This window comes from Physeter macrocephalus, unplaced genomic scaffold (genome assembly GCF_002837175.3).
Source record: "Physeter macrocephalus isolate SW-GA unplaced genomic scaffold, ASM283717v5 random_205, whole genome shotgun sequence".
In the NCBI taxonomy this organism is placed as follows: Eukaryota; Metazoa; Chordata; class Mammalia; order Artiodactyla; family Physeteridae; genus Physeter; species Physeter macrocephalus.
The window spans coordinates 8,567-32,122 of record NW_021145491.1 but is presented as its reverse complement, the minus strand read 5'-3'; the positions used below and the strand labels follow the sequence as shown (position 1 = coordinate 32,122).

At 52.8% G+C, this 23,556-nt stretch overlaps 2 protein-coding genes across 16 annotated transcripts; one reads left to right on the top strand and one right to left on the bottom strand.

The window, feature by feature from the left end:
- FOXM1 (forkhead box M1) lies at positions 1–13,280 on the bottom strand. Of its 3 annotated transcripts, XM_055082651.1 has the most exons (10): positions 13,205–13,280; positions 11,218–11,899; positions 10,470–10,621; positions 8,388–8,588; positions 7,244–7,372; positions 6,584–6,628; positions 5,968–6,037; positions 5,644–5,819; positions 2,590–2,674; positions 1,901–1,974 (listed from the first exon to the last, which is right to left on the bottom strand). In XM_055082651.1, the coding sequence occupies exons 2-9, from the start codon at positions 11,717–11,719 to the stop codon at positions 2,615–2,617; spliced, it is 1,335 nt and encodes a 444-aa protein (XP_054938626.1). In that variant the 5' UTR covers positions 11,720–11,899; positions 13,205–13,280; the 3' UTR covers positions 1,901–1,974; positions 2,590–2,614. The 3 variants fall into 3 exon arrangements, with proteins under 3 accessions (XP_007117111.2, XP_007117112.2, XP_054938626.1); XM_007117049.4 differs by lacking the exon at positions 2,590–2,674 and having other exon boundaries at positions 1–1,974; XM_007117050.4 differs by lacking the exon at positions 2,590–2,674 and having other exon boundaries at positions 1–1,974; positions 11,218–11,766; positions 13,205–13,276.
- On the top strand, positions 13,255–21,427 carry RHNO1 (RAD9-HUS1-RAD1 interacting nuclear orphan 1). Of its 13 annotated transcripts, none has more exons than XM_024129141.3 (6): positions 13,843–13,884; positions 17,397–17,816; positions 18,315–18,446; positions 18,534–18,650; positions 18,875–19,126; positions 20,203–21,427. In XM_024129141.3, the coding sequence occupies exons 5-6, from the start codon at positions 18,959–18,961 to the stop codon at positions 20,755–20,757; spliced, it is 723 nt and encodes a 240-aa protein (XP_023984909.1). In that variant the 5' UTR covers positions 13,843–13,884; positions 17,397–17,816; positions 18,315–18,446; positions 18,534–18,650; positions 18,875–18,958; the 3' UTR covers positions 20,758–21,427. The 13 variants fall into 13 exon arrangements, with proteins under 13 accessions (XP_007117123.1, XP_023984914.1, XP_023984909.1 ...); XM_024129142.3 differs by having other exon boundaries at positions 13,868–13,884; positions 17,498–17,816; XM_024129140.3 differs by lacking the exon at positions 13,843–13,884 and adding an exon at positions 13,892–13,949.
- The last annotated feature ends 2,129 nt before the right edge of the window (positions 21,428–23,556 follow it).

Here is a 23,556-nt window from a genome sequence, read left to right as displayed (position 1 = left end):
CCAGCATGTGCCCCTGGGCTTTATTGAGTAGGTAGTTACAGTAGTGTTTTGGAGCTGGGGACCGTGCACGTGGTCAGCTCTCTGCAAAGCTGGGCTCTCTGTAAAGCTGCGGCGCCAGCTCAGACAGGCAGGCAGGCAGACAGGCCAGCCGGCCTCCTAACTCGTCTCTCTGGCGTGATTAGGGACCTTATCAGAGAAACGTCTCTCGGGCACCTCTGGGCACCCACTCCGCTCCAGGTGCCTCCATGCCCCCGCCCCACTCTTGACCCATAATAAGAGACCCTTTCACCAGGATTTCTTCTTGCAGGAAAGCTGACTTGGAAACGCGGGCAAGTGGGAGGCAGGGGCAGTAGGGATCCTGGCAGGCAGACTCGTGTATCGGGGCACCTACGGTGAGGAACCCTCGGGGGAGGGGCCTGGAAGGAACTGTGCACTGCAGCCCTCCCTACTGCAGGAACCAAAAGCAAGTAACAGAAGCGAACTGAACCTCCTGGTTATCGTAACCCCCTTCTGGCAGTCTCTAGATAATGATCTAAGGAGATAGGTTTACATTTATAATTAGAGGATAATTAGGAACATATACACCATTTACAAGGGCCACCCTGCCCGGAGCGGGGAAGGTGGGGGGCGGCTGGGCACAGACGAAAACAGTCGGGGGCGGGGGGGCTCTCCTCATCTCTTTTCACCCTTGTTTTTGCTGTTCCCACCCGCAGCTCCTAGTAGGGAGGGAGGAATCAGATTCTCCTGGGGAGTGGGTGGCACGGAGACTGGTCACCAGGACCTCGCGGCTTGCAGAAGGCCCAGTGGCGGCTCTGGCGTGACGCCTGCCTTGGCGTCACCGGGCCAGGTGGGGCTGGAGGAGCAGACGGCCCCCGCCTGCTGTCCTGGCGCAGAGGGCTCGGAAGGCCAGCCCCACGAGCGCCCGGGGAGCCGCCGGCTTGAGCGGCGCGGGTCCCGTCTCTACCGCAGCTCGGGGATGAACTGAGCCCAGCTGACGTCGTCGGAGCCCAGCAGGTCCTCCTCCAGGCCGGGGAAGCTAATGTCCAGCAGGATCTTGCTGAGGCTGTCATTCATCGTGTCCAGGACCAAGCCTTCTGTTAGAGAACGGTTGGCCGCGAGGCCGGCACCCTGCGGCTCGGAGGAGCCTGGCCTGGGGGCCTCCGCGTCTGAGGGGGGACAGCCGCCGAAGGGGTCAGCGGTGATGTCAAAGGGCTCGGAATCGAGCAGCTCTCGGGGGCAGTCAAAGAGGGGGACGCTCTTCAGCGGGGTGCCGCTGAGATCCGCCAGCTCCAGCGAGTCCGGCAGGGGCCCAAAGGCACCCTGGGGGGTTCGTACGGGGCTGAAATCGAGCCCCCCCACTTTGGCCGGGGGCGTGAGCCTCCAGGATTCGGGGGTCACGGGGAGGGCAGATTTGCTCGGGGTGGAGGAGACGGGCAGCATCTCCTTGATGGGCGTCTTGAAAGGCCCGCCCTCCTCGTGGGAGGAGCCACGCTGCTGCGAGGCAGGCTGCGAGGCCCCTGCTGTGGCTCGTCCGGAAGCCCCGGGGCCCTCGGAGAAGCACAGCTCCGGCTCGTCCAGACAGGGGGGCAGGAGGTGCTGTTTCCTCCGAGACCGGCTCATCTCCCTCCTCTCCCTGCGTTTGATGACAAGCAGGTCAGAGACGCAGCGGGCTGGGGACTTGGGCCCGCTGTAGGACTTCTTGGGCCTGGGGACGGGGCAGCGGGACGAATCCTCCCAGGAGGGGGACGATTCCTCCCTGACAGATGGGCAGGGCGAGGGCCACTCTTCCAGGGGGGGGCTCTCGACTTTGATGGGTCTCCCTAAGCGTGGCGCTTCCTCCCCAGGCTGGACTTCTTCCTCCTTGATGGACTGGACTGGAAGCAGAGGAGCCAGCCCTTCTCCAAGGAGGAGCTTCTCCTCTTTCACTGGTCCTGCCGTGGGCAGAGGGGCGACACCCTCGTCCGCGAGCAGCACCTGGAAGGGAAGCAGGTTAAGGTGAAAGCCAGGTTTGGAGACTCAACCAGGCAGCAGGTGGGACACAAGTTCATGACTAAGACAAGTGACACGCTGGTACTGATCCTCTTTTGTCTTTTTAAAGTCTTAAAGACTATTAAGTATGAGACTATATGATGAAGGTGGTAGTTCAATTCTGGGGGTAAAAGACAGAGCGTTTCCTGGGCTTCCCTGGTGGCGCAGTGGTTAAGAATCCGCCTGCCAATGCACGGGACACGGGTTTGAGCCCCGGTCCGGGAAGAACCCACATGCCGCGGAGCAACTAAGCCCGCGAGCCACAACTCCTGAAGCCCTGGCGCCTAGAGCCCGTGCTCTGCAACAAGAGAAGCCCGCACACCGCAACGAAGGGTAGCCCCCGCTCGCCGCAACTAGAGAAATCCCATGTGCAGCAACGAAGACCCAACGCAGCCAAAAATAAATAAATTAAATAAATAATAATAAAATTTAAAAAAAAAAAAAGGACAGAGCATTTCCTATGGTGCTGGCATTAATTAGTATCCATCTGAGAGAAAATAAAACTGGATGGCTGTTTCACACCATATACAAAGACTTAAAACAGAAGAATTAAAACCATACACATCCTGAAAGAGAATCTAGGAGACTACATGTACAATCTGAGGGGCGGGGGTGAACTTCTTAACCAAGACTGGAAACCCAGAAGCTGTAAAAGAGAAGAGAGACATATTTGACTACATAAAAATGTAAAATCTTTCTGTGGCAAGAGAGACCATAAACAAAGTTAAGAAGCAAACAACAAAAGTAAAAATTTCTTAAAAGACAGGTTAATATTTTAATAACAAAGAAATCACAAATTATTAGCAAAACCCTATAGGAAGATGGGCCATGTCCATAAATAAGCGTCTCACAGTGAAAAATTCCCAGTGACCAAACGCAGTGAGCAGGTGCTGACTTACCGATAAGCAAAGGAAGATAAAATGAAACAAGGAGCTGTCCTTCATACACCACAGAGGGGCAAATATTAAAAAGACTGATAACACCCATGGCTGGCAAACACAGGTCTTGTTGGTGGATGTGTGAATTATCACAGATTTTTCTGGAAGCCAATCTTGCAATATTTAATAAACTTTAAAATAACTGTTCACTCAGCAATCTCATGCCTGATTCTCTATCTCACAGAAATAAAAACACTAGTAAGAAAGATACTTGCAAAGATATTTATTGCAGTGTTTGCCATAGGGCAAAAAAACCTAGAAACATAATGTGCCCGTGAAAGCGGAATGGTTGGAAAACGTACGGCAGAGCCAAACCATGGAATATTATGTAGCCATTAAAAAACAATGCAGGGCTTCCCTGGTGGTGCAGTGGTTAAGAATCTGCCCGACAACGCAGGGGACGCAGGTTCGAGCCCTGGTCCGGGAAGATCCCACATGCTGCGGAACAACTAAGCCCGTGCGCCGCACTACTGAGCCTGCGCTCTAGAGCCCGCGAGCCACAACTACTGAGCCGGTGCACTACAACTACTGAAGCCCGCGCACCTAGAGCCCGAGCTCCGCAACAAGAGAAGCCACCACGACGAGAAGCCCACGCACCGCGACGAAGAGTAGCCCCCGCTCACCGCAACTAGAGAAAGCCCGTTCGCAGCAGCAAAGACCCAATGCAGCCAAAAATAAATAAATTAAATAAATAAAATTTTTAAAAAATGCATTAGGGAGTTCCCTGGCGGTCCAGTGGTTGAGACTCTGCGCTTCCACTGCAGGGTGTGTGGGTTCGATCCCAGGTCGGGGAACTAAGATCCCACAGCCAAAAAATAAAAAACAAAAAAACCCCTCAAAAAAGTAAAAAACAAAAAACAATGAATTAAAGTGACGCCAAGTGACTTGGGAGAATTTCCCTGGGGCAGAAAGTGTGTGTAGGGCTTCCCTGGTGGCATAGTGGTTAAGAATCCGCCTGCCAATGCAGGGGACACGGGTTCGAGCCCTGGTCCGGGAAGATCCCACATGCCGCGGAGCAACTAAGCCCGTGCGCCACAACTACTGAGTCTGCGCTCTAGAGCCCGCGAGCCACAGCTACTGAAGCCCACGCGGCTAGAGCCCGTGCTCCGCAACAGGAGAAGCCACCGCAATGAGAAGCCAGCGCACCGCAACAAAGAGCAGCCCCCGCTCGCTGCAACTAGAGAAAGCCCGCGCACAGCAGCGAAGACCCAACGCAGCCAAAAATAAATAAAATAAATAAATTTAAGAAAAAAAAAGTGTGTGTAATATGATCCCATTTTCAATGCTGTGTGTGGTGTGTGCGTGTATAACATGGCTATGGCGATCGGTGTATGCAGAGTATACTAAGAGCATGAACAAATAGCATGCTAAACTGTCAACACGGCTTATCACGGGGAGCAGGGGTGACGGGTGAAGATGAGGCGAGGGGAAGCAAAAGGAAGAAAAGAAGATGAAAAAGACTGCATTGAAACAAAAACAGTGTACATGCTACAATCACAGGAATGCATTTATGTAAAATTATCTATGCTGGTAGGTATACTTTTATGTATATTAAAATGATATTTTTTAATTAAAAAAACGAAAGCAAAAACAGGGACTTCCCTGGCGGTCTAGTGGTTGAGGCTCCGCGCTTCCACGGCAGGGGGCGTGCGTCTGACCCCTGGTCTGGCAACTAAGATCCCGCGTGCTGTGTGGTACGGCCATAAAAACCCCCAAAACCAAAAAACCAAAAACAGCAAAACAAAACAAAGACAAAAAACAAACGCAAACCCAAGGCTCTTTATCTGGAGCCCCTGCTACTTCCATCTGAGAGAAAGGGGCACAGGGCCCTTCCTGTACTTGTCACAGGCCAGCTCCTGCTCACAAATCCTCCTCCCCGTCACGGCCTGGTCTGGACTCTCTGTCCTCAGCCCTCGAGCTCCACCGCTGATGCTCCGCCAGGAGCAACTCCCCCCGGGGGACATTTGGCAACACCTGGAGACATTTTAATTGTCACACCAGGCGGTGCTCCCGACATCTAGTGGGGAGAGACTAGGGATGCTGCTTACACCCTTCAGTGCACAGGGCAGCACCCCTCCACCCCCAACAAAGAATTATCCAGCCCGAAATGTCAGCTGTATGGAGGCTGAGAAACCCAGAGCTAGACTGGCCCATCACTCTACCATTGTTACTGGGGGCCTCCAGGGCATGCCCATTACAAAGCCCTCTCCAGGGACCTCCCTGGCGGTCCAGTGGTCGAGACTTCGTGCTTCCAGTGCAGCGGGTGAGGGTTCGATCCCTGGTCCGGGAGCTAAGATCCCTCAGGCTGCGCGGCGCAGCCAAAAATAAATAAATAAAAATTTAAAAAAGAAAGAAAAAAGGCCCTCTCCACACCTGCTTGCTGCCCAAGTCTACTTTGGGAAGCCTCCTCCCCTGTGAGCTCGTCCTGAGCCGCCCCAGCCCATCTGCTGTGAGATCTCACCCTCGTCTGGACTCTTACAAACTCATCAGGCACGAGCGCGCCTTCCAACATCCCTTACATCACACGGCAGGTTCCTTTTCAGCTCTTACAATGCTGTTGCATTTTCCTATGTATCGGTGCCTTGTCTACCGACTAGACGAATAAGCTTCTCCAGGGGCACGTGGCAGGATCTGTAATGGACCGGAGTCTCTGCTCAGAGAGGACCCGAGCACTGACCTTGGGGGCGATGCGGACTCGCTTGCTGTGGCGGGCGAGCTCCGAGCTCATGAGTGACGCTGCCAGGGGTAACGGCACCTTGACCGAGGGCTGCAGCACCAGGGACTGGTTCACCGGGAACTGGATGGGCACCAGGTACGAGCTGACCCGCGGCAGCAGAGGCTTCATCTTCCGCCCTGGGAGGGACCGGGAGGGGTCAGGAGCAGGGTCCAGGGACAGGCCCCTTCCAGGCTACGGGATCTTTGCTCTCCTCCCCTGGGCTGGGACCCCCCGAGTCCGCTCCCTACAGGTGCGCCCCCCGGGGCCAGGCTCCCCCATACTAACGTGCGCCCAGGGGGAGTTCGGTTTTGATGGCCACGTTCTGGCGGAGCTCAGGGTTGGGTCGTTTCTGCTGCTGTTTGGGGCAGAGAGGGAGAGAAAGAGACCGGGTCAGAGACGCAGGGGGACGAGGCAGGCGACCCTGCCAGCTGCTCCGGTACCGGGCATGGAGCGAACCGACCGCCTGGCCCTGGGCAGGTGGTGGCACAGACACACGGCAGTGGGTGGTCCTACCACCTCATCCAGGTGTCCTCACCCCCGGGATGCAAAGCATGGGGCTCTATGAGGGGCAGAGAAAAGGCAGGTAGAGAAGTGAGAGCAAAGATGGCCGCCCTCCAGACCCGTGCCATGCACCGTGGTCACCATCTTGCAGGGAGACTATGGCGGGTCCTCCTGCCACGCGCTGCTCTGCTTGGGGCACCGTGATGAGCCCATGGGAGCAGGAGGAGGTGGAGGTCACGTGTCCTGAACACCCAGCAGCTCAGGTGCTCTGCGTTCAGGGCTGGTAGGCACCCAGCCACAGGCTCCCTTTCCTGCTGATGTCTTGTCCCTGTCACCGAAGCCATGCTGAGCGTGGAAAGGAAACAAGGCCGAGCCCCGAGCGGGAGGGAAAGAATCTTACTGATTCCAAGTGCTCGGGTGATTGTGGAGACCCTGGGTCCAGTGGCTGGTGGTGGTCAGGCATCGTGGGAGAGAAACGAGACGAAGTTACCACCAGTGCAGTCAAGCTGACCAGACTGGGCAAACCTACTCCTGATGGAGGCCGAGGGCCACCCTCAACAACGGTCCCTCCCGGGAGAACGAGGGCAGCTAGCGGCACCCTACGGGCACTCTGAAACTCCAAAGCAATCGCTTCTGACAAGAGATTCTGGGGGCTTCGTTTCTGCTCCCCGGCCTAAAGAAGGGCTTTTTAAAAACCAGGTTTCCCAGACTTTCTCTGTAAGAATCACCTGAGATTCTTGCTAAAAACACATATCCCTGGGCCCACCCCAGGCCTACTGAGTCAGAAGCCCCAAGAGAGGGGCCTAGGAGGCTGTATTTTAACAAGTGTTCCAGGCAGTTCTTATCACAGGGCAACACTGCCCCAGGAGGTCCCGTTTTTGGATCAGAGAGTCCTCTCTGTGGCCTGGTCTAGCAGAGGAGCGTGCCATCCCTTACGGGCTGGCTGGCCTTTAACTCTACCCTGATCGGATAAGCTCATCCCAAGAGGACTTCTTTCCTTTTGCGATGGATCTCATGACCTCCAGCACTGGCGCTATTTGGACAAAACCAGGATGCTTACCTTAAACACCTGGTCCAGTGTCAAGTAGCGGTTGGCACTGGGGTGTATGGTCCAGAAGGAGACCTTGCCGTTGGCAGACGTCTCGCGGACAAACATGTCGTGGAGAGAGAGGTTGTGGCGGATGGAATTCTGAAAGTAGAGGACGCCACTCGTCAGCTACTTTGGCTTTGGAAACGCTACCGCCGATGTCCCCCAAGGAAATCAGGCCCAGGCTCTGTGTCCTTGTAACCCTGCCTATTGGCAGCTCTTGTGACATTCCGCCTGGCAGAGCTGGCAACCTGAGCCATCAGCCCATCTGTCCAGTGGGGACAGAGACTGGGGCCGTTCCTGAGGTGGTGATAAAGCAGAGACCCGGACAGCTGTCAGGGGCTGGGGAAGAGGAGTGAGGCTGTTGGTGGAAGCCAGTAGCCAGAGAGGCGAGTGAAGAAATTATGGTGCCAGGGAGCTCCCTCGTGGCCTAGTGGTTAGGATTCTGGGCTTTCGCTACTGTGGCTCGGGTTCAATCCCTGGTCGGGGAACTGAGATTCCGCAAGCCACGTGGCGTGGCCAAAAAAAAAAAAAAAAAAAATATGACGCTGGGGAATTCAGTTGAGGTGAGTGTGAGGTTAATTGTCCTGCTGTGGGGAAAACAATACAAAAGCCCCTTGGCCTGGGACAGAGCCTCTGTCGGGGCACCTACGCTGTGGCTCTGAGTCCCGGGTGAGCTGTGGCTCCCGGGCATCTGTGCTCCCGTGAGCAGGAGGACGAGAAGATCCCCGCCTTCTGGAGAAGAAATGTGACTTTATAGAAGGTGAATTTTTGGATCGTGAGGCTTACAGATTTTTTTTCATTGATATCTTTTCACAAAGCTACTTAGTCACTCTAGCTGCTCTTCAGTGCAGCGCAGAAGTGGGCTCTGTGCTGCACCGAAGAGTCTCCGTCAACCCAGGGCAGCGACAGATGAAGTGGTTACAGGGCCGTTAGTGATGGTTTTGTCTGGATTCGGCAGGATCGAGTCCCAATGCAAAAGATACGGCTGCTGAAGGTTCTAGCATCCTCGGCACTTAACTGTTCCCTCCGCACCGGACACAGACTACTGCCCTCCCGTGCAGACAGCCTATTGGGCCAGACTGACCTTGACTGTGGCTGTTACAGGACACAGTACCTTCCAGCCTGGCTTGGCGATGTGCTTGAAGTAGGGGAAGTGGTCCTCGATCCAAGCGTAGATGTCTTTCAGGGTCATGCGCTTCCTCTCCGTACTGTTGATGGCAAATTGTATCATGGCCATGTAAGAGTAGGGCGGCCGCTCAGACACGGAGTCCGGCCAGGATGCGGATGCTCCCAGGGGCCCCTCAGCCTGAGCGTCCTGAGAAGCCAAAGGGAAAGAGAAAAGGCAGTGACACGGAGGGTCCACAAGACCCCCTCCGCCCCGCCCCACCCCAAAGAACATCCCCGAGAGAAACATTTTATCCCATAGAATTGTACTGGAAGCAAGTCATCTGAGACCACTATTCCATAGAATAAAATTTTAGGGTTAGGAAGAAGCTTAGAGGCGATCTAATCCAGTCTCCAAACATAGAACCACTTCTCTGTCATCGGTCAGTTTTTTGAAGATATTGCCCAATAATAATTAGAAGTCCAGTCTTTGTCAGTTGAAACCTCTCAGGAAAGTCTGGGTACATATTATGACTCTTAAAGCATCAACTGTATGTTAAAACTACACCCATTTTTCAGACCTGAGCGTCGAGGGACCTAGGTCTTAGTCTGATTTCTACTCCTGATGTGATGTGAATAAACCCATCTACTTTCAATGTTTGTACAAGAGAAATATTCCCAAGGGTATGGGACAGGCAAACGTCAGCAGAGCACACATCTGGCTAAGTCACAGGCAAAGATCTGATCATCCACATTTTAGAAAATTGAGCTATAACTTTGTAAAGTACACAAGTTCTAAGTGAACAGCTCAGTTTTCACTTATGTACACATCCACGCAAATTTTCCCTTTCAAAAATTGTTGAGTGAAGTAAGTCAGAAAGAGAAAAATAAATACCGTATGCTAACACATATATGTGGAGTCCAAAAAAAAAAAAGGGTTCTGAAGAACCTAGGGGCAGGACAGGAATAAAGATGCAGACGTAGAGGATGGACTTGAGGACACGGGGAGGGGGAAGGGGAAGCTGGGACGAAGTGAGAGAGTGGCATGGACATATATATACACCACCAAACGTAAAATAGATAGCTAGCGGGAAGCAGCTGCATAGCACAGGGAGGTGAGCTCAGTGCTTTGCGACCACCTAGAGGGGTGGGATGGGGAGGGTGGGAGGGAGACGCAAGAAGGAGGAGATATGGGGATATATGTATATTTATAGCTGATTCACTTTGTTATAAAGCAGAAGCTAACACATCATTGTAAAGCAATTGTACTCCAATAAAGATGTTAAAAAAAATTTTAAAAATAAAAATTATTTAAGGAAAAAATAAAAATTGTTGAATGATGGATTAAAGGGTATATACAAAGGGCAACCAGAAGAACAAACCCAGGCCACACAAATGGGTCAAATCAATTTTGATTGCTGGAGAGGTATTTAAAATTCACAACTAACTCATTTTATTTGCTATTAATTTATCTTCTAATAAAACAATCTTGTTAAAAATGCTGTATTCTTGGGCTTCCCTGGTGGCGCAGTGGTTGAGAGTCCGCCTGCCGATGCAGGGGACGCGGGTTCGTGCCCCGGTCCGGGAAGATCCCGCGTGCCGCGGAGCGGCTGGGCCCGTGAGCCGTGGCCGCCGAGCCTGCGCGTCCGGAGCCTGTGCTCCGCAACGGGAGAGGCCGCAGCAGTGAGAGGCCCGCGTACCGCAAAAACCAAAGCAAACAAACAAAAATGCTGTATTCTTTTCATACTGTTGGGATACCTCTTTAAAGTTCAAGTGGCTTTCCAAACTGAGACCTCTTCATTATTTCCTGAATACTTACTCAATACCTACTAAGGGCACAGTACTAAACCCAGTGCTGACGGGGTACAGAGTGAGCCAGAGGAGTCTGCCCTCAAGGAAAGTTCACAGATAGGGGCGAGGGAGGTGCGGGAGGAAGATCCCAGGTAGAAAGGGAGCTCCAAATTATATAGACTCACACTAAGTGAGTGCTAATACCAGAACTTGGAAATTCTACTCCACAGGCCACTTGATTTCCCTTCTTAGAAATTCCCTGCACCGGCTGACTGCCCTAGTGAGTGACGGGACAGTTCACCTTAGCCTGACTCTGCTCCAGGTGACGATTCTCCTTTTCCTCCACCTCTTGCTTGATGCTGCAGGAGCCCAGCCCATCGGAGGTCATCTTTCCAAGCCACTGGATGTTGGTCAAGCTGTTGTCTAGCGTGCAGCCGGCTGCCTCGCCGCCAGCTACAGGGGAAACAACCCAAGACGCCGCTTAGCTGCCTGATCCCGAGCCCAGCCGGCCCAGTGAAGTTGGCAGTTGGGGATCACCTCTGCCCTGAGGGCCAGGGAGCACGTGCTGACTCTACTGTGGCCTCTCGGGTACTCTGCCCCATTAGGACTTCGGGAGAAATTCAGAGCACAGTTCAAGTTGCATTTCAGTCTGAGCCACACTGAGCCTTAGAGATCAGTCAAGGCAACCTTATAAAAGCATGACTGAGCGTCTCAACAAAGAAAGTCACTTTCCCTCCTCATGCTTTCTCCTTCATTAAGATGGAGAAAGACTCCTATTTCCTTATGTGGTCAATGCAGAAGATAACTAGATACGATAAACAAATCCTTTTCCAATGTAAAGCAGGGAGTAGAAATGCTAAATCACATCGCAACCCCTTCGACAGTGCCCAGAGGATCCCGGGTCAAGGTTTTAGCATGAAGAAAGGCAAGACTTTCCCCCGGTTCGGGCAGACGCCTGTGTGTCCTAAGCATCAGTGTGGCGGACTGCAGTCCTCACCACCAGAGAGGGAAGGCTGGCTCCTCACCCCTTTGCCTTACAGACCACATACCACAGTTCTCCCATCTCTGCCCGGGAAGGGCTCCAGGTGGTCTAGGAAGATTCACGTCCTTGGATGCAGACTTTGGTCCCAGGGTCTCGGTGATCACTTCTGTCCTCTTGGGATCATTGCTGGTTTGGGCTTGAGGCTGGGGTCCTGCAGGGCGAGTGGGGGCTCCCCCGCAGCTGATGAGGATGAATTTATTGGGCCCACTGCTGCCGCTCTCCTTTCCTTTGGCAGTCAGTGCTGTGATGATGCTCTGGATGTTGGCATTCTTGGGGACGGCCACCACTTGGGTGTTGGGCATGGTCGGGTGGTTCATGATCTTGATCCCGGCTGGAAACTTGCAGGGGTTGGACTCTGCCACCTCCTCGGAGGCCTGCGGTTGAGCAGGCTCTTGTTGGGCAGGGGGCCCCTTAGGCTCCTCTTCTGATGTGTCACCGGGGGCATTCTGAACAGGAAGGGGCAGCCTCCGTCTTTTGAGAATCAATGGCCGACGGGGGCTGGTTTTCATTATGAATCTGTGCTTTCACTCTCCATTGAGAATGACAAGCATGGACCCTGGAAAGTGCAAGGGGCAGCAGGAGGTCAGAGGTTTATTAGGCTGAGAAGGAGGTTCTGTTAGGGAGGGCTCTTCCTCATCACATGACCAGGAGCATGGGCCCACAGGCCCAGGTGAATACTCCTTGGGGCTCTGTAAAGACCACAGACAATAATGAGATGAGTTCTACCGACAAAAGTTAAAACTGAAGCAAACAGAAGAAATTCAAAGGGGGAAAGTGGGATTAGGTTGGCTGTAGGTCAACATAGTCAAAGCTCTAGGAGCTTAAGAATGTTTGGGGAATTCCCTGGCGGTCCAGTGGTTAGGACTTGGTGCTTTCACTGCCGAGGGTGAGGGTTCAATCCCTGGTCAGGGAACTAAGATGCCACATGCCACGCGGTGTGGCCAAAAAAGAATGTTTAGCTACAGAAATAAATAGGGAAGCTACAAAAATGTGGAAATGTCTCTTATTTCCTACTGTAACACAGATCACTTGCAGTGACTGTTAGGACGGGAACGCAGGAATAGGACATCCTGACAAGACTCTGATCCCATAATCCATTCTAGCGTAGACCACATATTTTTTATACCATCTTACTTTATAAATTAAAGGATCTGAGCCCACAGAATCAGAGGGAAAAGGCAGATTGTACCATTATTGTCACACCACTGAAGAAATCATCTTCCAGCTCACAAGACCTCAGATAAGAGGGAAACTGCTCTACTCAAGGCCCAGGGTAACGCTAAGGGGTGACATCATTCCACGGGCTATTATCCTTGCCTTTCTTAAAAAACAAATACATTTTTCTTTTACAGTTTGCAAACTATTTATATAGTGACATTTTAGTACTTGCATGTGCTTATTCATATTTTGACTTTCTAAGCATATGACTGTATCACTTAATTTCTCTTTCAGAACCAAGACTGTTATCCCTGTCTCCTGACTAACAGACTGTGCTATCTTCAGCGTGCTAAGGTGGTTTTGTAGTGTTAAGGTAAACTGTTTTATCTTTTAAAAATTGTGTTTTTTGATTTTAACAGATCTTTGGAATACTCTACCATTGTGTAAAGTTGTGAAATTCTACTGAGATGTACTCTGAGGGACAGAGGAATGGGCTGTCCCTTTTTGAGGATATCTGCCGTCTGCCTAAAATTGACTGTCACACTCGTCTGACATTTGCCATCTGCTTAGAATCCACAGACCCTCTCCACTCTGCCTTCTTTTCCTGTATATCTAGGTTCTTCTACCTTCAAATCTCAGTTTTACTTCCACCTCTTATCTCTTCCGGCCTCCCTCCCTCCACCCATCAATCAGTAGATACTAGTATTCGCTCCCCACCCGCAAAAGATATCTTCCTGGTCTAAAGCTTAATTTTCCCTTCTACTCTGACCAGCCTCTTGCTACCACTGCCAACACTTTCTAGCCCGGAGACTTCCGGCGCGGCTCCCGGGACTCACCCACATCCAGACCAGGGCTAGGCTGCGGGGGTCTCCGGAACCCGGAGGAGGGTCCTGGGAAAGGGCGGAGTGGAGGCCTAGAGGTGAGAGCAACGGGGTTCAGGGGAGTGTGCGAGCAGGTCGGCCTCGGCTCCCAGCGCAGTAAGCTCAGAGGGACCCCAGACGCCGTCTGCCGGAGCAAGCGGGCCGCCCCTCCTCCCGGGGGAAGGCCGGGGACGCTCAGCGGGAGAGGTGAGGAGGGCCGGGAGGCTGGATGCAGCAGCGCCGCGCACCGTCGCCAGCCCCGTCCGGAGCCAGCCCTCCGCGTACTCCCGGCCCCGGCCTCCCGCACGCCGCCCACTCACCTCGCTTGCACCGCCGGACACGCCGGCTCCGGGCGGCTCCGCGCTGCTCCCACCTGCAGGCCGGGCCGCGACCCCGGCTGCGGGGCGGGGAATCCCGGGATCCCGGGAGGCGGGGGGGGTCCCGGGCCGGGGCCGGGGCCGGGGGTGGGGTCCCGCTCTGAGGCTTTCAGTTTGTTCCGCTGTTTGAAATTGGCGCCGGCGGAACGTTGAGGTCACGTGACGGGCGTGGCCAATCAGCGCCGGCCCTGTCTCCGCGTTCAGCCGGGACGCCGGCGGCGGCGGCGGGCGGGTCCTGCCTGTCTGTTGAGGCGGGCGGGGCGACGGCGGGAAGGGCAGGTGAGGCAGCCCGACCGGGCGGTTGAGGCGGACCGAGCGGCTGGCGGGGCAGCCCAGCCGGGCGGGTGAGGCGGGCGGAACGGCGGCCTCGTCGGGCGGGTGAGGCGGGCGGAGCAGCGAGCGAGCCGGGCGGGCTGGTCGGCGGCGGGTGAGGCAGACTGAGCGGCGTGCGGGCCTGGCGGGCGGGCGGGCGGATCGGCGGCGGGTGAGGCGGACGAGGCGGGCGGCTCGTGGGGAGAGCGCAGGAGGGCTCCGCGGCGGCGGGGCGCGGGGGACCCCAGGGACAGTGGGGACCCCGGGTCGCCCCGCCCGGCTGCGCTGCGCCCGCCGCCCCGGGCTCTTCCCCCCTCGCTGGTTCCTCGCTGGGGGGACTGTCCTCCGTTGACCTCCGACCAGCGACCGTCGCGGGCCCCCGAGCGGCCTGAGGGCTCCTGGAGCGCAGTTACGACCTCGTTCAGGTTCCCTCCTGAAAAATTATTCGCACACGGTGAACCCCGCCTCCACCCTGAATCTTCTAGTTTTGATCTCCTCCCGCCCCGCCCCCCGCAGCCTTTTCTTTGTAGTAAAGGACTTTATCTACTAACTTAGTCAACACGTTTAGTTGAGCACCTACCATGTGCCAGGCCACGCTAGGATGCAGTGGAAGACGGGGTCTTTCTTCTGCGCCTACGGTCTGTTGGGAGCAGAGAGGAGCTCAGACACATTCGCAGCGAATTGCTTATTTAAGCAAATGGAGAATTACAGCTGCGAAGTGATAACTTAGAGCTCAGGGATAACTTTGAGTATGTAAATAAGGAGATCTTGCCTCATGGTAGGTGAGAAAGGCATTTCTTTTTTTTAAAATAAATTAATTAATTTTTGGCTTTGTTGGGGCATTTTCTCTAGCTGGGGCGAGCAGGGGCTACTCTCCGGTCCGATGCGCGAGCTTCTCATTGCCGTGGCTTCTCTTGTTGCGGAGCGCGGGCTCCAGGCGCACGGGTTCAGTAGTAGTGGCTTGGGGCTGTAGAGCCAGGCTCAGTAGTTGTGGCACACGGGCTTAGCTGCTCCGCGGCATGTGGGATCTTCCTGGACCAGGGCTCGAACCCATGTCCCCCGCATTGGCAGGCGGATTCTTCACCACTGCACCACCAGGGAATTCCCAAGAGAAAGGCATTTCTGATGAACTAAAGCTTCGTCTGAGATCTGAGGCCTTTATGCAAACACGGGAGGGAGACCCTCCAAGCCAAGGGAATGAGGTGTGCAGGGCCACGCCATAGGAGGAAGCGTGGGCAGCCCAAAGGCTGGAGAGTATCTGAGGGGTTTGAGCTAAGAGAACTGCACTGGAGTGTGTGTGAGATGAAGCTGGAACCAGAGCCACAGGACCTCAGCCACCACTAGGAGTTTGGTCCTTACCCAAAACTCAAAAATTTTAAGCAGGAGTGTGAGTCAAGATCAGATTTGCAATTTAAAAAGGTCCCCCTGCAGGGGGTGCCAGAGGTTAGGGTAGACCTGTTAGGCTATTGCATTCCCCCGGGTCAGAACTGTTGGGACTTGAAGGGTGGTGGAGAGAGAGGGAAGGAGGGGTGGGGTAAGATGATTATTTTTCACAGAGGAGGAATGCTTTTATCAAATTTTGAGTTGAATAAGTCTCCAAAAATAGATTGCCATGGATTCTGGTCCCACATTTAATATTGAACTGTCACTAAAACCCACAAATCTGTTTTTTTCCCCAAAGTATAATTGACATAGCACATTGTGTTAGTATCAGATGTACAACATAATGATTACCTATCTACACCTCAAAACGATCACAGGAAGTCTAGTCACCATCTGTCACCATACAGAGTGACAAAAAACTTTTCTTCTTGTGATGAGAACTTTTAAGATTCTCGGCAACTTTCAAATTTGAAATACAATATTGACTATAGTGACCACACTGTACATTACATCCCATGACGTATTTATTTCATAACTGGAAGTTTGTACCTCTTGACTCCTTTCATCCATTTTGCGCCCTCCCCCCAACTGCCCTCCCCGAGAGAGGGTTATTTTTGAAGACATGTTTAAGAGGTAGGATTGACAGGCCTTGATGTTGGGTTGGATGGTAGAGGGAAAAGGTAAATGTCAAGGTTTTTGGTGGCATAGCTGGATGAATGATGATACCATTCCCTGAGCAAGGGCCCTGGAAGATGATCACTTTTACGGAGGGGGGTGCAGGGGAAACGAGCATGAATTCAGCTGTAAATGCTTTGAGTTTGAGGTGCATTTGAGACATCTAGTTGCTGTCGCGTAGGCAGTGGAATATTTGGGTCCTGAGTGTGGAGAATTCTAAGCCAAATATAGAAATGCTTGACTCGTGTACTTCCAGGTGGTTATTGACATGTCAGCAGACGATTGCCTGGGAAAGGCATGTAGAGTGAGGAAGGCTCCAAAGCCCAGCCAGAGGGAGAGGCCACAGTAGCAAAAGGGACTGACCTCTAGTTACAGCAGAAAGAAAGAGGATGGATGCAGATATACTGAGGTTTGTGTGTTTGCCTTCTGGAACATGAGAGTATTTCCTTTGATGTCTCCTGTGTTCTTTGTGAAGTAGGAAGTAAGGTGGTTGGTTTGGAGAGAAGAAGAGTTCTGAAGTTTTAAGACAGTGGGAAAGTTTTGAGATAACCTTTGTGGAAAATGAGTTGACCAAGGACACAGTAGGACTGCTGAACAATGTGGTGTCCCCGAGAGGCTGGGGACTTTGAGCAAGGCGTGAACCTCAGCACTTCTCCCTGGAGCGGTTGTTACCGCCGTCATCTCCCCGCTGGGCTCCTGCAAGAGCCTTCCCCCTCGCTTCTCTGCCTCCGTTCTCTGTCCCCCCCCTTCCCAGCCCAGCTTTCCTACAAAGCACCTAGAGCTATCTTTGAGAAGTATAAATCGGGCTGTGTTACTTCCCTGTCCAGAGCCCTGCGGTGACTTGCTCTTGCACTAAGAATAATTCAGCCCAGTCCTTACCCTTGCCTTAACCCTGTGTCAGGTGAACTGGCTTCACCTCCTACCACTCTCCAGTTCAGCCATGCTGACCCTACTGCTTCTTGAACAAGTCAGACACATTCCCATCTTGTGGTCTTTGCACTTAACTGTTCTCTCAGTCTGGAATATTCTTTCTCACATCTTTTTCTTGTCTGCTTGTTCTCCTTTCTTCATTCAGGTCTTTGCTCAATTATCATTTTTCAGATAGGCCTTCCCCGACGACCCTGTCTAAAGTAGCACTGGGTCAGCTCAACCCCTTACACTGTTTCACTCTTCTCTGTACCTCTAATCACTTCCCAACTAGATGTAAGTGCCATGAGGTCAGGGATTTAATTTTTTAATCGGCTATATATCTCTAGCACCCGTAACAGTGCCCAAAACACAGTGGGCACTCAGTAAATATTTGCTGAATGAATGAATGAACAAATGGATGTATTTATTACCTGTGTTCTCCCTAAAATGTTTGTTCCTTGAGGATAGAGACTTCATCCTGATTTCTCTTTACATGTATCTCCACTGCCCAGTGACATAAATCAGAGTATGTTGCTTTGCTCTTGTTGACTGAATGAAGGAATCATGCTGTATAATGGAACCAGTCTGCCCTGCTGTGTGCCTCTCCCTCCAGGATGCCCGGTGGCACCACCCATTCACCTCTCCACTGAAACTTCCGTCCCACCAACCCACTGACAGAACTCTTATTAAAACCGATCTGGGGGCTAGACCCACTGGACGCGTTCTCAGAGCTGTTATTCCTTTGTGGGTCCTGTTGGCCCTGCCTCTGCCTCCCGCCTCCCACCTCTGCTGACACCGCCCAGGTTCCGGCTTCATCGGTTCTCAGGCAACACAGTTACCTTCTAACTGGTCCCCCTGCCTCCGGAGCACTTGATCTCGCCTTTCACACTGTTGCCTGGATGATCTAAAAGACAAAAGCAAACAAAAACCAAGTATGGCCCCTAGGAGACAACTGAAAATTTGAACACTGAATATTCGATATTTACTATTTAAGGAATTTACACGTATAAATATATATTAATGTATGTTATATAAATATAATATATAAATATGTATATTTATATATGTTAGTTGTGTTACTAGGAATGATATCATGACTGGGAATATAGTATTTTCAAAATAATAAAGGGGTAGGGGAAGTGGATGGGGTGTGGATGGGATGTGATTGGTCGTGGGTTGATGGCTGTAGCCGGGTGATGGGCACATGGGAGCTCATTATATTATTAACTATTTTTTTGTATGTTCGAAATTATCTGGAGTAAAAGTTAAAAAAAAAAAATCCGAGTGTGATCATATCCGTCCGCTCGAAAATCTTCAATGACTACTTAGGCCAAAGTCTAAACTCAGATGGTCCACCTGGTTTTCTGCCCCGAGCCCGACACCACGTCCCGCCTCAGTTCCTGCCTTTTGTCTTCGTGCCTTGTGTCCAGCTCCGTGGAGTCTGAGTCCCTGGATTCGCAGTGCTCCTTCACGTCTGCCTTTGTGTGTGCTGCTGCTCAGCCTGGAGCGCCCCTCCCCTCCCCGTTCTTTGGCTTTTCCGAGCCCTTCTATACCTAGATCAGGTATCACCCTCTCCAGAGGGCCTCCCCTGGGGGCAGGGCAAGGGAGCACTGCTCTCATTATTGTAATTGTCTGTCTCCCTCTGTTAGACTCTCAGCTCTTTGAAGACAGGGACAGTCTGTGTCTCTACAAGTGCTTGGCACCCAGTAAATGATCATGGGATAAGTGGTTGTTCATTCATCTTCAAACTCCCGACACCCAGCATGGTGCGTAACACGTGCTCGATAAGTGTTCATTGAACGAATGTTGTTGAGTGTGAAACTACTGTGTATTGCCTTGGTGGTGTAGGTGTAGGAAGCTGGTGTAGGTGTACCACCCCACAATCTTGGGGTAGGGCTGCTGGCTGCTAGCAGAATCGGCTGGCAGAGCGTGAGGAAGAGCTGGGGAATCAGCAGATTGTTTTCTCCCAGCTTTTGTTTCTTCTCTGCAGGCATGGGTTGGAAGTGGAGTCTCTCCCTGGACCTGACGACAACCAACATCATGCAGTTACTAACTGCTCTACCCTCACCTATTGATGCCTCCCAGGAAAAAACGCCACCAAATTTCCCAGAAACCCCAGCTGCTATTCCACCAACAACCACTGGAGGGCCCCAAACACTGCTATGGGTCTCCCCAGCTTCCTATCACCCACACTAGACAGGTGGCCAGCAAGCCTGTTGACCCCAGCACCATCACTTCCTGGGTAGGCCATGGGGTTCTTGCCTTGGCGTTTCCTCTGCCAGGCTTCTCACACTGCCATGTGGAGACTCGTGGGCGCGGGGACAAGGAGGTGGTGTACTCCTTCTGTCTGTCCTCAGCCATGTTCTCTGGTTGATCTTTTCTCCTGAGTTCAGACTGAGGTGTGGGTTGATTGGAATTGGAGTCTTTCCCGCGCCCCACATTCCTCTGTAAGAGTTCAGTATGAAAGTTTCACTATCCAGTAGCTGGGTGAGAAAGCCAGAGAAATGTCAGAATGAGTAAAAAATGAGATTGTTCCCTGAGCTTCCCGTGAGATGTGGAGTTTTTAGCTAAGTGCTCGATTTACTGTTTAAACGACCAAACATTGAAGAAAAATCCTCAGAAATGTCATATGTTCTATTTTGACAGTTTAAAAGCCCTGGGAAGAGAACATAGCTACAGCATGTCAGGGAAGTAGTGTAGCAAAAGAGCCAGACAAAAGCCTAAGAGGGCTTAATAAATGTGCTTTGCCCACGACTGCTGGGGAGAACCAGAGCCCTGGCTTCAGGACTGGGGAAGAAACCTAAATGTTAGAATCCTGTTGATGAGGAGGAATGGACATGTGATCGTGTATCGAGTCCTCACTATGTGCCAGGCCCTCTGCTAGTTGCTTTCCGTGCCTGATCTCACTCCCAGTTCTTTCCTTCAGCCCTTGTCCTTCACTGGGGCCTTCTTGGTGCCAGGTGCTCGCCCCGCTAGGGCTGGGGATCAGTGGTGAATAAGACTGCCGGGCCCGCTCTCGGAGTTGAAAGATAGACAGTTAAGCGTGTTGCAGCCCTATGGTATGATGAAGCGAAAGAGGCATTGTCCCCTTTCTTGCACAGGAGGGAACTGAAAGCCAGGGAGATTGAGTAACTTGCCCAAAGCCCGTATCCCTTGGATACTGTTATCCAAATAGACAGCTGCTTTTGTTTTGTGTCTATTGCTGTTATGGGCCCCCATTTAGGATTCTGGTCATGGGATGCAGTTTCCTTAGGTTTGTATTTGGTAGTTGGCTCTCTTTACTTTTTTTTTTTCTTTTTTTCCTTTTGGAATCCTTAGGTATCACCTCAGTTTGATACAACAGCAGAAAGCTGGTTCCCAGTCAACCGGAAGCGTCATCACCGAGACCAGGCAAGGCGTTCAAGTCGAAAATCTACCAGCTCCAAGTTTCCACACCTAACGTTTGAGAGTCCACAGTCTTCTGCCAGTTCAGCCAGACCTGGGATCCCCCTAATCAGGGACGGCCCCAGTCAACCAGAAAAGGACATTTCTGGAAGGCCCTTGGTTCCCATGCTCAGCCCCCAAAGCTGCGGGGAGCTGTCAGCACATGCACTTCAGAACTTCCCTTATGTGTTCATTCCACCGGATATCCAGAGCCCAGAGTCCTCAGGGCAGGGAGGGCCCATTCCCTCGCAGCAGAGGGAAAACAGCCTTCCCAGCTGCTCCCTTCACACGAGCACGCCCAAGAGCCCAGAGCCTGGGCCTGTTCTGGTTAAAGACACTCCTGAGGAGAAGTACGGGATAAAGGTCACGTGGAGGAGGCGACGACACCTGTTCACTTACCTCAGGGAGAGGGGGAAGCTGAGCAGAAACCAGTTCCTCGTGAAAAACTGACTGCGTTTCTCGGACATCCGTGGTCTCAAGAAATTGATTGCTGGAGTCAAAAGGGAATTGAATTCCCAGATTTGCTTTTTAAAATATCTTGTGTCATAAACAGTTTTTAGTGTCATAAACAGTTCACTTCGTATTTTCCTTGTATTAGCTGTTTAAAATTTTTAAATATCTTGTAACTGTTTAAAAAGTCTGTAAATAAATAAATGGCTGCAGAAAGTTTTTAGAGAACGCTGCTTCTGTCACTGATGCAGCAGTACTGCCCCCTCTGCAAATGGTCTTTCTTAATTGTTCCCTTTAACCACTGCTTATTCATCCTTTTAAACACCTCATTCAAACTAATTCATTCCACATGTCTGAGTACCGACTCTGACCGCTTCCTCTGTGACCAGATGCGCAGAAAAACTCAAAGCAAACTGACTTTTTGTAGTTGAGCTGCTGCCTCTGCAATCTTGGCTCATCTGCTGAGAGGGCTGGATGAAGAAAGGGCAGCAAGCCTGTTTTAATGAGTCAGTGGGACCAAGGGAGATAAAGGGGACATAGGTTACTTAGGGTTACTATGTTTTGAATTTTTGTTTCCAACTGTAGTAATCTGTAAATATTAAATAGGGTGGGAAAACGATTTCTTGTAACTTTAAAATGTATGTAAATAAATATATAATCTTTTCAAATACTACTTTTTATTGGAATTCATGCAGAAGGACTGCCTGGTCAACAAAATGTCTCAATTTTCCTTCCACCCATACAAGCAGCATCTCATTCAACTCCATTCCGTCAGCCTTCAGAACCTAGTCTGTGTCAGGTCCAGCCCGAGCTAGACAAGCAGGGATTATTTATTTTAAAGTTGGGGATTTGAAGCACAGATAACCGTGTTCGGGAACCGTGTTCAGGGTCACACAGTGAGTGGAGGCTGACCAGAGAAAGCAGTGCTCGGCTCTCCTAGCTTGTGCCAAATTTTCTGCCTTTTAGAGGCTCAAAACCAGTGTGGGGACAACTTTGGCCTCGGAATGGAACGCCGCAAAGTCAACACGCGATGAGTTTTGACGGGGATGTTCTGTAGGGACTGTAATGCTGCACATAAGTTGGGGACAAGATTTACTGGATCCGATAGCGGATCTCTTTATGGGATACTGATGTTCGAAGACGGCCGGTAGGCTGCCGAGGGCGGTAGACGGAAAAGATCGTCAGGCGGTGTGCAGGACAGGTCCGGGGACGTCCTAAAAGCTTGGGCTGGACTAGGGGAGGGGGCGCAGACGCACTTGGTTGGGAAGGACTGCCGGGCGAGCAAGTGTGGTTCCGGGAAGGCCTCGGGGTCGGCAGGAGGCGGCCCCCAGGAAGCGCCCTGGGGGGCCTCCGGGTATGGACCGCTGGGTGAGGGCTGCCTGGGCGCGCGGCGGCTACTGGGGGCTGGGCGGCTCCTCCAACCCAGCTGCGCGTAGCAACCAGCGCGCAGCAACCCGTCCGTAGCAACCCTCCCGCGGCGCCGGCACCGCCCCTAGCAACCCACCCGCGGGGGCGGTGGGGAGCAGCGGGCGCGCGGACCAATGGGTGCGGAGCGGCAGGAGCGCGATAGCCAATGGACGGCGGCGACAGTTCGAGGTGCTGTTGCGGGGCTGGGCCTCTGCGCCAGGCTGGCCCCCTGCGCCAGGCTGGCCGGCCCCCAGCCGCCGCCGCGCGGGTGTGGACAAGGTCGCTGCTCTCGGGGCAGTGGGATGGAGGCGTCGCGCCGCCGTCCGGCGCCCCGCGGGGACAGGTCAGGAGCGGTGGCGACGGGCGGAGGTTGAAGGGGGCCGTGGCGGTCCGGGCTGGGAGCCGAGGGGAGTGCGGGAGGCTGGGCGGCGGGAGACGAGTGGAGGCGGAGTGCGGGCAGGGGGCTGCCCGCGCCGAGGGCCGGCTCGTGTACAGTCGCGCCGGCACCCGCCGGGTGGGTCCGGCCTCGTCAGAACGCGTCCGTCAGGGGCTGCTTCGCCTGGGCCGGGGGTGCGGGGTGGTTCCGGGGGCCAGCGGAGCGGCCGTGGTGGCGGCGGCATCCCGCGCCAGGGCCGGTGCTCCGGAGGGGTCAGCGCGGGCCGGGCCGGGCCGGTAGGTTCGGACGGGATCCCGAAGCGTGGATGCGGGCGGGCGGGGTGGAATCACGGCTTCGCCTGGACCCGAGCCCGCCCACGCCGCCCCTGCCCGCCTGCTGCCCGGTACCGCCTGGTCGCGGGTCAGCAGCTGAAAACCACTCAAAAGTTTGTCGCCCAGGTGGCCTTGCCGCGGACAAGACCCGTTTTTCTCTTTCATCGGGTTTTATTTACGTGAGAGCAGCGCTCTCTGAAGTTGATTTACTGCTTTTTTTTCCCCCTGAAGTCGAGAGAAGAAGAATCTGTGTTTCCAGGTATAGATATGGAAGCGCCAGGAGGAGATCCCGTTAAAATTCAGCATCCTCGTTGAATTCGGATGGTGCTCGCTCACTTGTGGGCATTCGGTCAATCTTAAGTGAATGAATTTAAGGCAGTAAGTTTCCCGGCTACCAGATGTATGGTGTGACTCATGATTTTTGGAAGGAAAAATGGAATTGACTTTGAAATTGAGACCAGGAGGCAAAGAGGTTTTTAAGTTTTTGGACCTGAAGTTTCAATGGATAATTTTAAAGTTTGTCCCTCTTTTTCTTCCCAAAGAAACCAGCTCTTTAATTTTAAAATGGACGTCAAAGGGGAATGTGTGAGTCACCAAGTGTTTCTTCTGCTGTAGGTTCTGTCACTGGTTAACTGACTTGTTGCCGAGAGGGAGTGGAATTAATGTCTCTGACTTTTTTGGCTT